The sequence below is a fragment of the Anabrus simplex genome, chromosome 9 (assembly GCF_040414725.1).
Source record: "Anabrus simplex isolate iqAnaSimp1 chromosome 9, ASM4041472v1, whole genome shotgun sequence".
NCBI classification, from domain to species: domain Eukaryota; kingdom Metazoa; phylum Arthropoda; class Insecta; order Orthoptera; family Tettigoniidae; genus Anabrus; species Anabrus simplex.
The window spans coordinates 42,716,456-42,732,636 of record NC_090273.1 but is presented as its reverse complement, the minus strand read 5'-3'; the positions used below and the strand labels follow the sequence as shown (position 1 = coordinate 42,732,636).

Sequence of the window (16,181 nt, the reverse complement as noted above, 5' to 3'; positions counted from 1 at the left end):
ATAACGGCGAAAATTTTACTCGCTATAACAGATTGTCGTTACATCCAATTTTTTGTAAAATTCAGGAGAAACCCCCAAACACATAAAAATTGGTATGAAATGGCAATAATTTTGTTCAAAACTTGCGTTTTTACGAATGATATCTACACTACGGCTTACTCGTTTCTTATTTTTCAAAATCTGATACTACGTGAAAGTGTATGATTAATTTCATTCTGAAAAAATTATAATATCACTCCAGAGGCCTCTGTGGCAAACGTTTCAGTTTTCTTCTTCAAACAGCGTAACCTAACCTAACAGTATAGCACTCTTCCATATCTTGAAGTATATCCCATTCTTACTTAATTGCAGTTAAAATTAAAATTAAGCGATCGTTCGCTTCAGCCTTTACTTTTAACGAGTTAACAACTGCTATTGGACACATTTATGCATTAATTACGAAAACGTGTTCTCCTCTTTCACTTCCATTTTTGTTTATGGAACAGCAGGGGACGGATATTACTAATCAACTCCGACATCGCCTTCAAATGATATAGATGTTGATTCCCATAGGGAATCTGAAATATTTGTCCTGAATGAGTAAATTTTTAGCTGGAAAATTTATAATGTCCAATAATGGACCATTTATATCGCCTTCAAATGTCGACGAGAGCTTGCTAGTGGACGTAGCGAGGAAACGATACTGAAGATAATCTATCGCATGCAATATAATTGCTGGGTACATAAATACAGTAATGGAAAAAATCGGGAACGCTTAATCGCTCATAATAACGGGTGCATCAGTGCCAGAGCTCTCATATACACTGACTGACAGAGCAAATGCAACACCAAGAAGGAGTGGTTCGAAAGGGATGAAAGTTGGGGAAAAAACAGAGACGGCACGGACGAATAATTGATGTTTATTTCAAACCGATATGCAGGTTACACAATGCGCACGGCGTCGACTCAGTAGGATGTAGGACCACCGCGAGCGGCGATGCACGCAGAAACACGTCGAGGTACAGAGTCAATAAGAGTGCGGATGGTGTCCAGAGGGATGGTTCTCCATTCTCTGTCAACCATTTGCCACAGTTGGTCGTCCGTACGAGGCTGGGGCAGAGTTTGCAAATGGCGTCCAATGAGATCCCACACGTGTTCGATTGGTGAGAGATCCGGAGAGTACGCTGGCCACGGAAGCATCTGTACACCTCGTAGAGCCTGTTGGGAGATGCGAGCAGTGTGTGGGCGGGCATTATCCTGCTGAAACAGAGCATTGGGCAGCCCCCGAAGGTACGGGAGTGGCACCGGCCGCATCACATGCTGCACGTAGCGGTGGGCATTTAACGTGCCTTGAATACGCACTAGAGGTGACGTGGAATCATACGCAATAGCGCCCCAAACCATGATGCCGCGTTGTCTAGCGGTAGGGCGCTCCACAGTTACTGCCGGATTTGACCTTTCTCCACGCCGACGCCACACTCGTCTGCGGTGACTATCACTGACAGAACAGAAGCGTGACTCATCGGAGAACACGACGTTCCGCCATTCCCTCATCCAAGTCGATCTAGCCCGGCACCATGCCAGGCGTGCACGTCTATGCTGTGGAGTCAATGGTAGTCTTCTGAGCGGACGCCGGGAGTGCAGGCCTCCTTCAACCAATCGACGGGAAATTGTTCTGGTCGATACTGGAACAGCCAGGGTGTCTTGCACATGCTGAAGAATGGCGGTTGACGTGGCGTGCGGGGCTGCCACCGCTTGGCGGCGGATGCGCCGATCCTCGCGTGCTGACGTCACTCGGGCTGCGCCTGGACCCCTCGCACGTGCCACATGTCCCTGCGCTAACCATCTTCGCCACAGGCGCTGCACCGTGGACACATCCCTATGGGTATCGGCTGCGATTTGACGAAGCGACCAACCTGCCCTTCTCAGCCCGATCACCATACCCCTCGTAAAGTCGTCTGTCTGCTGGAAATGCCTCCGTTGACGGCGGCCTGGCATTCTTAGCTATACACGTGTCCTGTGGCACACGACAACACGTTCTACAATGACTGTCGGCTGAGAAATCACGGTACGAAGTGGGCCATTCGCCAACGCCGTGTCCCATTTATCCTTCGCTACGTGCGCAGCACAGCGGCGCATTTCACATTATGAGCATACCTCAGTGACGTCAGTCTACCCTGCAATTGGCATAAAGTTCTGACCACTCCTTCTTGGTGTTGCATTTGCTCTGTCAGTCAGTGTAGAATTTTGAAGAGACAGACTAAAACTGTCATTATAATGGGGTTCTTGTTACATGCAGTACTTGCTATAGTGGACTTCTACTGTATGTGAAAAGAAAACATTTAATTATCACTCTACTGCTACTACCAGTTAAACGCTATCTGTCCTCCTCCTCATTCTTCTTCTTCTTCTTCGTGTAGGCCTAGGATGGTCCACGTGGTTCTTAACTCTGGTGAGCTCTTTTCTTCCTCTTAGCCCAGTATTCCTTCATTCTAGCGCTATGGATGTCTTTTCTTTCTTGAGTCCATTTCACTCCTACTCCTGGACGCAGTGATTTAGTTGTTAGTGACTGGAGAGATGTCTTGACTAACTTTCTGAACTTATCACGGTTGTAAATGTCAATGTGATCAATATTTAGGTATTGTAGGTCTTTCCGCACTAAATTCGTCTATTTGGCATTTGTTCCTTTACCTCTAGATACAGTGTTGAAGATCCTTGAAGTGAGTCTCTGGCTGTCCATCCTGACTACATGACCATAGAACATCAGTCTTCTCTTCCTCATAGCTGTTGTAATGCTCTCTATTTTACTGTACAGTTCCTTGTTGTGCCTGATTCTGTAGCCATCTCCTTCTTTAATGGGACCCATAATCCTTCTGAGGATCTTTCGCTCTTTCAGTTCCAGTTTTCTGAGTTGTCCTTTCCGGGTCATGTTTAGGCATTCTGAGGCATACAGTACAGATGGTCTTACTACGGTGTTGTAGTGTCTAAGTTTAAGATTCAAGGAGAGGGATTTAGACTTGTATATGTTCTTACAAAGATGATAGGCTCTTTCTAATTTAGTGCATCTACTCTTCATTGCAAGGTCCTCATTAACATTTGGGGTTATCCATTCTCCAAGATATTTGAATAAGTTGGCCTTGTGTATTATTTTGTCCCCCGAAGAAATGAAGTTGGGTGCTTCTCTGATGTTGGTCAGAAATTCTGTTTTATTGACAGCGATCTTCAGCCCTACTTTAGCTGCTATGCGTTCTAGGGAGGATAGCTGGTACGTAGCTTCTTCCATACTTGAAGCTAAGAGTGTGAGGTCATCTGCGAAGGCTAGGCAAGTAACTGTTAACTTGTCTTTTTTGTAGCTGATTTTTAATCCAGAGTTGTCAGCTAGTGTGTTCCTCCATTCCCGAATGACCTTATCCAGCAGACAGTTAAACAGGATAGGGGACAAACCATCTCCTTGTCTAACACTTGTTTTGATCTGGAAGCTTTTTGATAATACCCCTCTGAATTTGAGTTTGGACATGGTGTTCGTTAGAGTAGCCTTCACAAGATTCAAAGTCTTCTTATCCAGTCCCATTTCAGTCAATGTCTCAAAGAGGGACTGTCTGTCTACTGAGTCATAAGCCTTCTGGAAGTCAACGAAAATTGTTACATAGGGTGAGGTGCTGAGGTTTTTGTAGGTAAAGATAGTTTTGGGGTTCAGAGCTATCTGTCCTATTAATATGATTTGGTGGCATTTTTTATCCTTAATTTAGTGGTTTGTAGCTAAAATCTTCATTGGATTGCCTAGTGGTATTTACTGATGTTAACAATAAAAATGGGACTCTTAAGTCTAGCTGGGGAACTCCTCTTGACTTCAACTGAGGTACAATATGGAAGTATTTTCTTGTCGGCCAATGTGATATGTTGTTGTTATTATTAAGGAGTCTAGAAAAGAAAGGAAGAAAAGATTTAGCTTATTTTAGTGTGAAGAAACTATGTTGTTACTCTGTGGGGATGATAGAAAATGTTAAATACTTACTTCCCTGTTGACCCCTTTAGAACGAGTTGTTGCTTGTGTAGCTGGTGGCTGTTGGTTCTCAGCAGTGGCAGTGAACACTTCTATCTCTCTTACATGTAATATGAGGTAAGATTTATAAGATTCGACTTCCTAAATTGTGTATTTCAACCTGGAGGGCAACGCTGAAGTTTTACCCTCTTAACCAACTTATTCATTTATCGAATTGCTTTTAGTGCTAGGAGGGTCCAAAGAAGTTTACAATGAAGAATAAAACATCACAAGATATTAGCTAACTGTTACAACAGTATGCTCAGTGACACAAAAAAAAAAATAATAATAATAATAATAATAAATAAATAAATAAATAAATAAATAAATAAATAATAATAATAATAATAATAATAATAATAATAATAATAATAATAATAATAATAATAATAATGATGATGATGAAATACATAAAAAGTAAACACACAGAGTTTACCAACATCCCACAAAATTAGAGTAGACAGCATTGATTAACAACTCTATACCTTGGCAATTTATTTCAAATTATCAGCTACTTTGAGATGACCCATTTATGCTCAGTTGAGCTATATTGGACTTGAAGTATTCTGTTCTGTACTTTTGTTTTATTAGTCGACAATTCTTGGTGTGTTAATAGTACGGCTGTGTTAGCATGGACACCATTATTATTTTTCTTGCAATTTTGAACATGATGATTGTTTGTTAACTGCATTACAACTTCTACACTGTAAATGATATTCTATGGATCTTTCAAATGAATAAAAATAAGCAAAAGAATAAAAAAAGCATCATTAATTAATGTTAAGTTAATCTAGACCATGTTCAAAGTAAGACTCACCAACAATAGAAAAAACAGTAAAAAAAATTTGACTGTCATTTTTATGTACAGTATATCAATAATTATGTAATAACTTACCTTTAGAAGCCAAGAAAGCAATGGCTTGGTCCATTCCTCCACCCAGAGTACCAATGTGGTACTCTGCTTTAGCACACAGAGTAGCATACTCCAATTTGGATAATGAAACCTGGAAGTTGTAAAAATGAAATGATTCAGTGTTCAAATGTATTTAAAAATACAGGAAGTATGCCAAGATTATCTCCATTTATAGGAAGTACTAGTAGTTACTAAATGTATTATCTGCAAAACTTTTAGGGATACTTAGTTTTATGGGAGTGAGGAGTAAGGAGGGGGCTACCCCATTTCCTGTAATACTGCCAACTGAATGGAAATGAAATCTGAATTGAATCAATAGTATGATCGATCGATGATACTGCGAAGATTGATGTTCAACTAAATCAAGCAATGCGCATTATAACTGGTTGTAATCGCTCTACAAACGTGGCCTGGCTACCTACACACAGTAATATTCCACCGCCTTGCTTAAGAAGGTCTGAAGCTCTTCTAAAACTGTGGAAGAAGACCAACCAGGACTCCAACCTCCCCGTTCACCAGGATATTACTCAACCTGCCCCTCGACGACTTAAGTCTAGATCTCCACCCTGGCGCACTGCACTTACACTGGAAGAATCTGGGTTCTCCATCACAAACGCCTGGTTACACCAATGGCAGCAGTCTTCTGTTCCCAATCAACATCTTGTGACTCTACCTCATGTTCAACCTCCCGGTCTCCATCTACCCAGACGTCAATGGAGGACTCTAAACAGGATAAGAGTCAATCAAGGAAGATGCGGCTATACTCTTTATAAATGGGGCTGGCAGAAGTCTTCTGGGTGTGATTGTGGAGCTACCTCACAGACCATCCACCACGTAATTGCCGAGTGTCCACAGAGAGCATTTCAAGGTCCTTTGGAGGACATACACAACGCAACTGAGGAGGCCTTGAAATGGATCAATGGACTTGATTTGGAACTATAGGCTTCTGCTTGTATATATTGTGTATATATTATATACTTATTTATATAATCTATCTGTGCACATCATAGATAAATAATAAATCGATCGATAATGAATTTTCTAAACCTCTATTCTCTTATCTGCCTGGCCGAGGCAGTAAAGGTGTGCTTGGTTCGCCCGGAAGGTCGTTGGTTCGAATCTCCGTCAGGAAGTCGTAAAATTTAAGAAACGAGATTTCCACTTCCGGAGGTGCATATGGCCCTGAGGTTCACTCAGCCTACACCAAAAATGAGTATCAGGTTAATTCCTGGGGCCAAAGGTGGCTAACCACCTAACCAGCTAACCACTCTACCCCATCACATGTCGAGGTTAACAATGGTGGGAGCCTGTACCTTCCACTCCTCCAAGGGCCTTCATGGCCTGTACGGAGGTGACTTTGCTTTGCTTTTTCTATTATCTTATGCCAACAACTGTCACATACACATTATATAACATTTCTCGATGCAAATCTTGTTCCTAGTATAAATTCTCAGAAATATCACTTTCACAATCGTCACTTCTATCTTCAGTACTATTAATTACAATCTTGTCCATGGCTATTTCCATGACACTATCATGCCTCCAGTATTCCTCTTCCAGTTTTTTCACCTTTCTGCTGTACCCCTCCCAATCTGTGGCAGATATTGAATGGAATGCCTCGATGGTTAGTCGTCATAAGTTAGCTGCTGACATGTCTCCCATAATATTCTCCTCACTCATGTTCAATAATAGGTTAGAATTATTCTAACCTATATTTTGGCTTTGCTGTGTAAACAACAACAGTACGTAAAGTGTTGCAGTTATACCACCATATGTCTCACAGTGATGCATAATCGATTCATAATTTTTGTGTCAAAGGTTGCCAGTACGAATCTCGAAGATAACCGAGGTCTACCGATTCAGCACTAGGGAGCTGAAGTCTCACTAAAAGTTTTGCGGATAATATGTGTATCTACCTCTTAGTCCTGTTTCCTGATACGGAATCGGGGATGAGGTGAGATGAAATTATGTGGCTTCTTTTTATTTATTTATGGACAGATGCCTTTCCTGATGCCAACTTCAGTTGAGGAGCTAATGAAGATGAAATGAATGATGATGAATGATATCGGGTAAGAAGGTGGCAGGAATTGGCTGTGGCTTATGAACAGGAACTGTCCTGGCATTTGTCTGAAAGTGAAAATGGGAAACCATAGAAAAGCATCCCCAGAACAGCCAACGGTGGGATTTGAATCCACTCACCTCCTGAATGTAGAGTTTGGCTCCATAGCCACAGCATGTTAACCCGCTTGGCCGCTATGGCAAGTAACTAACTACTAGGAAGTTGTTGCTACATATTTTCACAAAATACATACTGTTAAAACAGGCGGCAGCCTCTCACTGCTGGGTTCCGTGGTTCAGATCCCGGTCACTTCATGTGAGATTTGTGCTGGACAAAGTGGAGGAGGGACAGGTTTTTCTCCGGGTGCTCCGGTTTTCCCTTTCACCTTTCACAACACTCTCCAATATCATTTCATTTCATCTGTCCGTCATTAATCATTGCCCCAGAGGAGTGCGACAGGCCTCGGCAGGTGGCATAATTCTTATCCTCACCGCAAGATGGGGGCTTCATTCATTCCATCCCTGACCTGGTCTATGACTGGAAAACAGGTTGTAGGTATTCATTTCATTTCACAAGCCTTTTTGGATCTGAATAACTAGTCTTCCTCAACTGTTATTAGTGGCCATTTTTACAGGCTGGAATTACAAGTAACTTACATTATGTTAATCAATACTACTATTTCCTAACATTATACATGAAGTACTCAAGTACCCTCCATATTACCTTGTCTTAGCACTAACATACTTCACACCTGGCATCCGCATAGCCAACAGAAGTTGGTGCAAGGAAATATTCATATAATTATACTTCCCTTTAAAACAATAAACACTGCCACCTCACCAGAAGTTGATACATGCAGGCCTATGTCCTCTTCCTAACTCCTTGCAAGTTTCAGAGTTGTTGAAAGCAAACAGGAGAAATTCTATTAAAACTTGTTAGTTACATAATCAAGTAAGAATCCCTGGAGATATTTTGATGGATCTCGATACCATGGAAATTGTTTGGAAATTAATGATCGTTTTCTGCACCTCACACTACTACTGAAATTTTGAACGGGGAACACATACCTGGTTCATTCAAAGTAGGCTCATCTGCAACATACCTCTGCCAACAATTTACAAGACTCTCAATCTTGTCTTTGAAGAAACTTGGCTCCTACGAGACAATGAAGTCCCAGACAGCATTTCTACATCATTCCTGTTTTTGAACAGGTGGCTTTCAGGAATCGAGTTACATGAATAAGCGTATGGGTAGACGATTGGTGCTAAATTGAGACAAGGTGGAGGGCAAGGGAGTATTTCATACTTCACGTCACTCAGCTTCTGTTTCATAATTTCTATCAAAAGGGGTTCAGCACCATCTGATAAAATCAGAGGACCCTAGCAATGGACCAAAGATGACTACTTTTTTCAAAAATACTGGTACATTTTGTTACGTTTTGCACAGAACATGAAAGCAACAATCGTTTTACTAAGAGAAACTTGTAATGAACAACATCCGGAGTTAAACTAAATTCAGGAAACTCAATCATAAGACAACTAGTGTTTCGCTACAGTGTGGCATGGGCTCATACGTTGGATACCGCACCTTCCCAAGATGCCACCTGATTAGCGCACCAGTAGCGACACCACTGCAAGGTATGTGATCAGCACAATGCAGTGCCAATGTATTAGAGGAGAAATATTATGTCTCCATTTGCTATATATGCTCTTCTGGGCTAGCATGACCACCATGCTAATAACAAAACCTTAAGTGGCATCAACTTTGGTTCTGGAAAGTATATGGGTGTTTCATCAACATCCAATCACTGCCCACTTTGATTGCAATTATCATACAGGATCCACTTTTAATCATGTGACATGCTACAATTGAGTACGAGTTCATTCTAGCAACAGATTACAGCAGATCTCCATCTGCTGTTGCCTGTGACATTCTGTCAGTACCTGTGGAATCCAGGCATCCATTTTTCTCACTTTCCCTATTTACTGAAGATGGTCTGTCAGATATATGACCAAAATGGAAATGCTGAACTGTGGGGAAAGTTCTTTGAGAGTGATGCATGGATTTGTCCCCAAAGCATGCCTTCCACCCTTGATGACCATCCTCTGCCTAATCATCTTGGAGACTCTGGTCCCATGGATGAAATTTTTCAAACTAGTGCTGCACTATCCACTCTGAAGATGAAACTATGCCCCATAGCCTCACCACATTACAGCATATTTCTCCCCCTGTACATCTAATTTTGAAATCATATGAAGAATTTACCCCAAAATCACACTCATCCAACATCTTGCACAGAGCACTGTAACCAACGTCTCACAAAACCTACTGGTACACTCTGAATGATGCACAATAAAGGCTGCCTGTTTCGGTCGGAGATATTTATGAAAAAATTTAGTACATAAGCCTTAACTGAAGTGTTGGATACATTAATTTTTTTCAAAAATAAAATTTAACATTGTACAATGTCTTCTGATTTTCTGGAAATACCCAGCTGAAATCATTCATAACTCATATGAACAAATATCATTTATATATTAAACATAGAAAAAATATCAAAGTTTATAATTTTCATGTTCCGTATTGATGACAATATAATTATTGTAGACAAATGAGGTAATCCACCTAATCAGTACAATATAAAATTAGTACTTCAGTTTATTTTAATTATGGTACTAGTTTTGGCCTATTGATATTAGGCCATCATCAGCCATAAGGTCTTAAAACACTTAAAAATCTAATTGGCCATACATATAAGAATAATAGATAGTATAACACTTGAAAATAGTTTGATCTAATATTCAATATACACTAAAATAAGTCACTGTCTTGAGGATGTAACACAACACTTGAAAATTCTCATGACCTGTTGGTATACTTCAATAAATATAAACCACTGTCTTGAAGATCTATAAATAATTTGCTGAACCAACAGATCATGAGAATTTTCAAGTGTTGTGTTACATCCTCAAGACTGACTTATTTTGGTGTATATTGAATATTAGATCAGAACTATTTTCAAGTATTATGCTATCCATTTTTATTATATGTATGACCAATTAGTTTTTTAAGTGTTTTAAGCTTACCTAACATCAAAAGGTCGAAATTTGTAACATAATTAAAATAAATTGAAGTACTAATTACCTCGTTTATCTACAATAATACAGAAAATATATCAAATGATCCTCTTAGAAAACTATCATTCCTTTGTAAGTCAATGTGTAAGAGAAAGTGATTACCTTGTTAACGTGAGCTACAGCAAGCGCAGCAGCACAGACCAAGGCACTTGAACTAGACAAGCCAGCAGCTACTGGTATGTTTCCACTTACTGCACAGGTAATACCGACAGCTTGATTTTGACTTTGCTGAGACATTGTCTCCAGAATACCCTTGACTCCACATAGGAAGTAGTTGTGCCATCCAGGAGGTTTGCCTTGTTCCACCACTATGCTTAATAAAACAAATAATAAAAAAAGATAAAAAAAGAAAACAGGAATTGTTTGGTAACATTGGTCATCAGGTAATTAAACAATAACAGAGAGATTACAAGCAAACAAACAAACACACAAGAGTTAATTTAGCATGGATTGTTTAAAAGCTTTTTTTCCTTAAAGAAGTGCCCAGCACGAGATAAGTTTTTTCAATCAGCCAATCATGATTTTGTTGTTATTACGAGACATGTCTTAAGTAAGTTCCGTTTTGATATAGAAAAAAAGGGAATGCAATGTTTTCAACAATATTTTTTTTACATGTAAGCCTGTACCTTAAACTACTTCTCAACGTAAGTTCCAAGCATATTAAGGCATCTGTCATATTGTGAAACCGGCTTCTGAATTCATCCTCATAGAAATCTGCCGTCTGATGTGCCAGCCAATGCAGCATGATCGTTTTAAGATCATCAACATCGTCGTGGTGCTAAATGCTTTTTCAAGTGCAGGAACAAGTGGCAGTCATTAAACACTGTGTGCTATAAAGAGAATGATCAAATTGTTCCCAACCAAATGAAGCGACGAGGTCTCAGGTTCGATTAGCCGTGTGAGATCATGCATTGTCATGAGGCAAAAGACCACCCCCTGTGAGCATGTCATGCCGTTTGTTTTGGATTGCGAGAGCACAACTTCTGATAATCTAAGCGTCCTGACACAATTTCTTAAAGAGCATTCCTTGAAATTTCAGCCAATTCATAACTTAATGATGAAATCGTAAAGCATCTGTTTTCTCGAATCTTTGCATCAACCTTTTGCACAAGTCTTCAGAAATGACAGACGGTCCCCCAAGTACGCTTCTCGTCATGGAGATTAGTACCGCCTTCTCTAAATTCTCTAACCCGTTTTCTTACCATTCCTTCACTCGTAGTGTGTTCTCCATACACTTCACTAATCTGGCAATTAATTTCAACAGCTTTCACACCTTTTCCATTCAGAAAACGAATCATAGCACGTACTTCATACTCAGCGGGACCGTTAATTGTCAGAGGCATTCTCAATATGCTAAAACAAACATAAATATGGGTGAGTGCTTCAGTAATGGTGTTTGTTGCTAGCCTACAGATGTACATACTGAGGGCGCATGCACCAAACAATGACCGAAGCGCTACAGCGGCCATATTTAAAAACGGTACTTACTTAAAAAACATGCTTCGAATCATCACCCTTGGTGGTTTGATAATAAGCTTTTCGTCGCCATAAGACCTATCTGTGTCGGTGCGACGTAAAGCAACTAGAAAAAAAAATAAAAAAATAAAATAAGCTTTTGGGTTTTTGCCATGTCAGAAAACAAAGAGAACTTTGGTTTCGGAAAGTGTCTGGATGTTTCACCAATATCCAACCACTGTCACTTTGATTGTGATTACCACACAGGATCCACTTTTAATCATGTGTCATGCTACAATTTCACCTTGTTTTCTGATATGGCAAAAGCCCAAAAAGCTTATTACGATGTCTACAATTACGGGCCATGAAAGCATCATCTGAATATCACTGTTGTTGTTGTTGTTGTTGTTTGGTTCATCAGTCCATAGACTATTATAATGCAGATCTTCCATGGCTAAATGGTTAGCGTGCTGGCCTTTGGTCACAGGGGTTCCGGGTTTGATTCCCGGCAGGGTCGAGACTTTTAACCATAATTGGTTATTTTCGCTGGCATGAGGGCTAGGTGTATATGTCGTCTTCATCATCATTTCATCCTCATCATGACGCGCAGGTCACCTACAGGTGTCAAATCAAAAGACCTGCATCTGGCGAGCCGAACTTGTCCTCGGACACTCCCGGCACTGAAAGCTATACGCCATTTCATTTTCATTTCATGCAGATCTTCATGCTGCCCTATACTTTCTATCCTGCGCTGAGCTCTTTATTTCTACACAACTACTACATCCTACTAATAATACAGACCGTGAACCTGAAATGTACAGGCACGTCATAATGGTGAAAAATCAACATCGGACCTTACTCGCATTTGGAAGGAAGACAAAACTCATTCTTGTGCGGACTCTAATCTTCCCTACTGTGACCTTTACAGCAGAAATAATGAAGACTGCTCACATCCAGACAACTGATGCTCTAGAATGGTGGAGCAATATGAGATTACTCTGAATACTTTGAATGGCAGACCGAACCAATGAATCAATCCTGAAACAGCTACATGTCAGGAAAAGATGATTGACCCTTATCAGACAAAAAAACAACTCAGGTACTTTGGTCGTATTGCCAGCAGACTAGAGAAAATGGAAGGATTCACTGAAGAGGGTAAAGTCAATGGTCAAAGACCCAGAGGACTTGCACCATCGCACTGGGATGAGCCTACAACAAACAAGTCACCATGACCAGAACAGAGACTCCTGCAGGCAGGGTGTCAACAGGATTACAGCATGATGCCATTACACCCTTACATAGGGTTGGAGTGAGAGACAAAGACCTCCTACATTTATTCCGATCTCTTTGTGAGATATACTATCATACTCTCAACAATTCCCTCTAAAACCAACTGTGGAAGTCCTGGATGTCTCAAGATGTATCCTTTCAATCTCTCCCATATTACTGGATTATAATGTACAAAAAGAATTTTAACATTTGCAATCGATGAAATTAATTTATGGTTTCCTTTTGGGACTTTTTTTGGGGGGGGGGGGGGGAGAGAGGCACGATTAGCTCAGTGGCTTAGCTGTTGGCTTCCCACCCAGAAGGCTGAGGTTCAAATCCTGGCAGATCCTGAGTTGAGATTTTCATCTCAAGAATCACGTGGTGTCAGGAAAGGCATCCGGTCTTAAACCTCAGCCGGAACCAAAATGAGCCTGGGTAGCTCCGATGACCCCAGCCTGGTGGTCATGATCGTTAAGGCGTTGAAGTCTAAACGGTCTGACACCGTGGTTAGCCAGTTCAAGTCCCATTGGTTGAAAAAATTTTCACCATCAGAATGTTGGCCAACTGGGTAGGGGAGGTGGTGGTATACAATTTCTAATCGCTAGAGTGTGTGCCAAAAGCCTGGATTAAATTTCAAACCTCTCTGCAATGCTCATATGGAGTGAGGGCATATGACGCTGTTGATGGTGATTTGTTTGTTGGTGGGGACATTAAGCCTTGAGCAGACCCCTTGGTGCTATTCGACAAGAGTAAGCTATGTGCCAGCACCGGGTTTCACCCTCTCTCTTCCTACTATCATATATCACGTCATTCATTTCATTACAATTTATGAATCTCATGTTCACACTGGTCCGTATTGACAACATATTTTCTTCTTGTAGTGCCTTCTCCATTACTGAAGGTTGGCCACAATCACAGCAAAGTCTGTACGATGTTCGGCTGTCTTCATCAGTCTACTAGAATCTAATCCTGTCCAATCCCGCAAGATCCTCAGCCAAGAGTGTTTCCTTCGACTGCGTAATATACAGTACAAATATACTTAAAAAGGTCATGATTAAAAAGTGTGTTTAATATAGGCTATATTTTACTATATTGACTAAGGTGGATTTTTAATTTTTTCCTTTTTCAAGGGAATTTTGTATAATCATTTCAATTCATTAACTCTTCTGATGAGGTTGACGTCATAAAAACCAGCCACAACAGATTCATCTCACCTCATACCCGACCCCGTACAGAAACGGGACACGGATTGGACAAACAAACTAAAGTAGCATTCTTATATCTTGAGTTCTGGTTTTCAGGTGGAGTTAAATACAAGACATAGAGTAATTAGATATGGCTTCCAGTTACATTCTCAATAGACTAACATGACACAGACCAAGGTCACAAATTTTTTATACTCTTTGTATCACTAAGCAATGAATGGTGTTAGCTGATATTACTCATAAAAGACATACCTGAAATTGTGAATGTCACACTCAAAATCTTCATGTTTTGGGTCAGTATTGCTCAGAACTATGGCTGATTTTGGGTTGTCAGTCTCTCTAGCTGCTATAAGGATGCTGTACTGGATTGCCATTGGACAAACAGAGTAACCGCAATAGTCAATATGCTCTCCAATCAGGTTCACCCTGTAATGTAACAAATAAATCTTACAAGGAGCATATTGTTTAACATCCTTAGAGAAATGGGTACAGATAACAAGATGTTACAGTTAATAAAGGAGACTTTAACAAACACATACTCAAAGGTTAAGTTTATAGGAGAGATATCTGAACCCTCTGAAATCAAGACAGGCGTAAGGCAATGAGATTGCTTATTCCCACTGCTGTTCAATTGTGTCCTGGATAAGGTCATCAAAGAATGGGAAAAAGAACTTGCAGAAAAAGGCATTAAAGACCAAATAAGGATAGGATACAAGAAAGAGAACATCACTATCAACTGCTTAGCATTTGCTGACGAACTTGTACTGTTATCAGAAAATATTGAATCAGCGATAAAACAAGTTAACACTTTAAAAGAGGTAGCAATGAAAACCGGCCTGCAGATATCATTTGAAAAGATACATTTCATGACCAACATTAAAGAAACCCCAAGATACATAGTAACAACAAACAATGATAAATACAGTTGTTAAATTCAAAAACCTTGGTGGTGAGATTATACAACCTAATTGGGCTTGATAAAGAAGCAAACCGCGAGAGAGCCAGAAAAATGGAGCTTGCATTCCACCTTATAAAAAACACATACAACAAGAAAGCGATCTCTACAGGACAAAATTACGCCACTATCAGGCAGTAATTCAACCAGAGTGCTTGTATGCTTCAGAATGCCTGGGATTAGCAACCAGGAAAGACATTGAAGAAATTGAGAAGAAGGAAAGAAAGATTTTAAGAAAAATCCTCGGTCCAAAGAAATGTACTGACACATATCGATTACGCAGTAACAAAGAAATATATAAAACATGCAGTAGGATTTCAGATGCCATTCAAAAGCAAAGAGTTAAATTTTTTGGACATATTTCAAGAATGCCTGATGACAGACTTGCTAAGAAAATCTTTAACCAATTCAATAAGCCCAATAGGAAAGGCAGCTCTTATGAAAAATGGTTTGTTAACACGAAGAAGGATTTGCAAGAAATGAACATCACAGATCAAGACATCCACAACAGAACCACCTTCAGAAAAAAGTTACACACATTTAAGGGTTTCCAAGAGTCGGAAACAGTGACCAAGAAGAAACAACAATGGATGGCTGAAAGGAAAAAGCAGGAGGATGGAGAAGTACTGGCGCCAAAGAAAACTTAAATCATGAGGAGTTATTTACGTGGTCCACAGCTGGCCAAAATTGATAAAAGAAGAATTATTTTCATTATTTTCTTCCTTAACCTTTTGTGTCCAAAAAAACAGGACCCATGAGAAGAATTAATGTTTCAATTCTAAAGATAAACAAGATCATTACAAAAGTGAAATTCAGGACAACTATGAGCAAATATGTCCTTACTATCACCATGTCATACTAACAAGGAGAATCTATAGTGTGGCAGATTCCTATTTTGTCAAGTATATCCGAGTTTAATCTACACGGGTACAAAATCCACACCTATTTGGAAATTCTCTTGAATGGACTGTAATTTGAGAGATTTTAACATTTCAATTTTCAAACACCATCTATAAACCATAATATAAGTTAATGTCCGTACACGAAATCTGTGAAGTAAGAATGAGAAAACAAACCTCCTGAGCAGACAGTGTAAAAGATGGCTCGCCCAATGAGTAGCCAGAATAGACTGGGAGAGGGGACAAACATGTTCATACTACACATTTG

At 40.0% G+C, this 16,181-nt stretch overlaps 1 protein-coding gene across 3 annotated transcripts in view; it reads right to left on the bottom strand.

The window, feature by feature from the left end:
- Positions 1–16,181, bottom strand: part of Galk (N-acetylgalactosamine kinase) — an 81,390-nt gene that overhangs the window by 29,356 nt on the left and 35,853 nt on the right. For all 3 annotated transcript variants that reach the window (XM_068229214.1, XM_068229213.1, XM_068229212.1), the window contains 3 exons: positions 14,312–14,485; positions 10,233–10,443; positions 4,917–5,025 (listed from right to left, as the gene is read on the bottom strand). In XM_068229214.1, the coding sequence (XP_068085315.1) occupies positions 4,917–5,025; positions 10,233–10,443; positions 14,312–14,485 (494 nt within the window). The remainder of the gene's footprint in view (positions 1–4,916; positions 5,026–10,232; positions 10,444–14,311; positions 14,486–16,181) is intronic.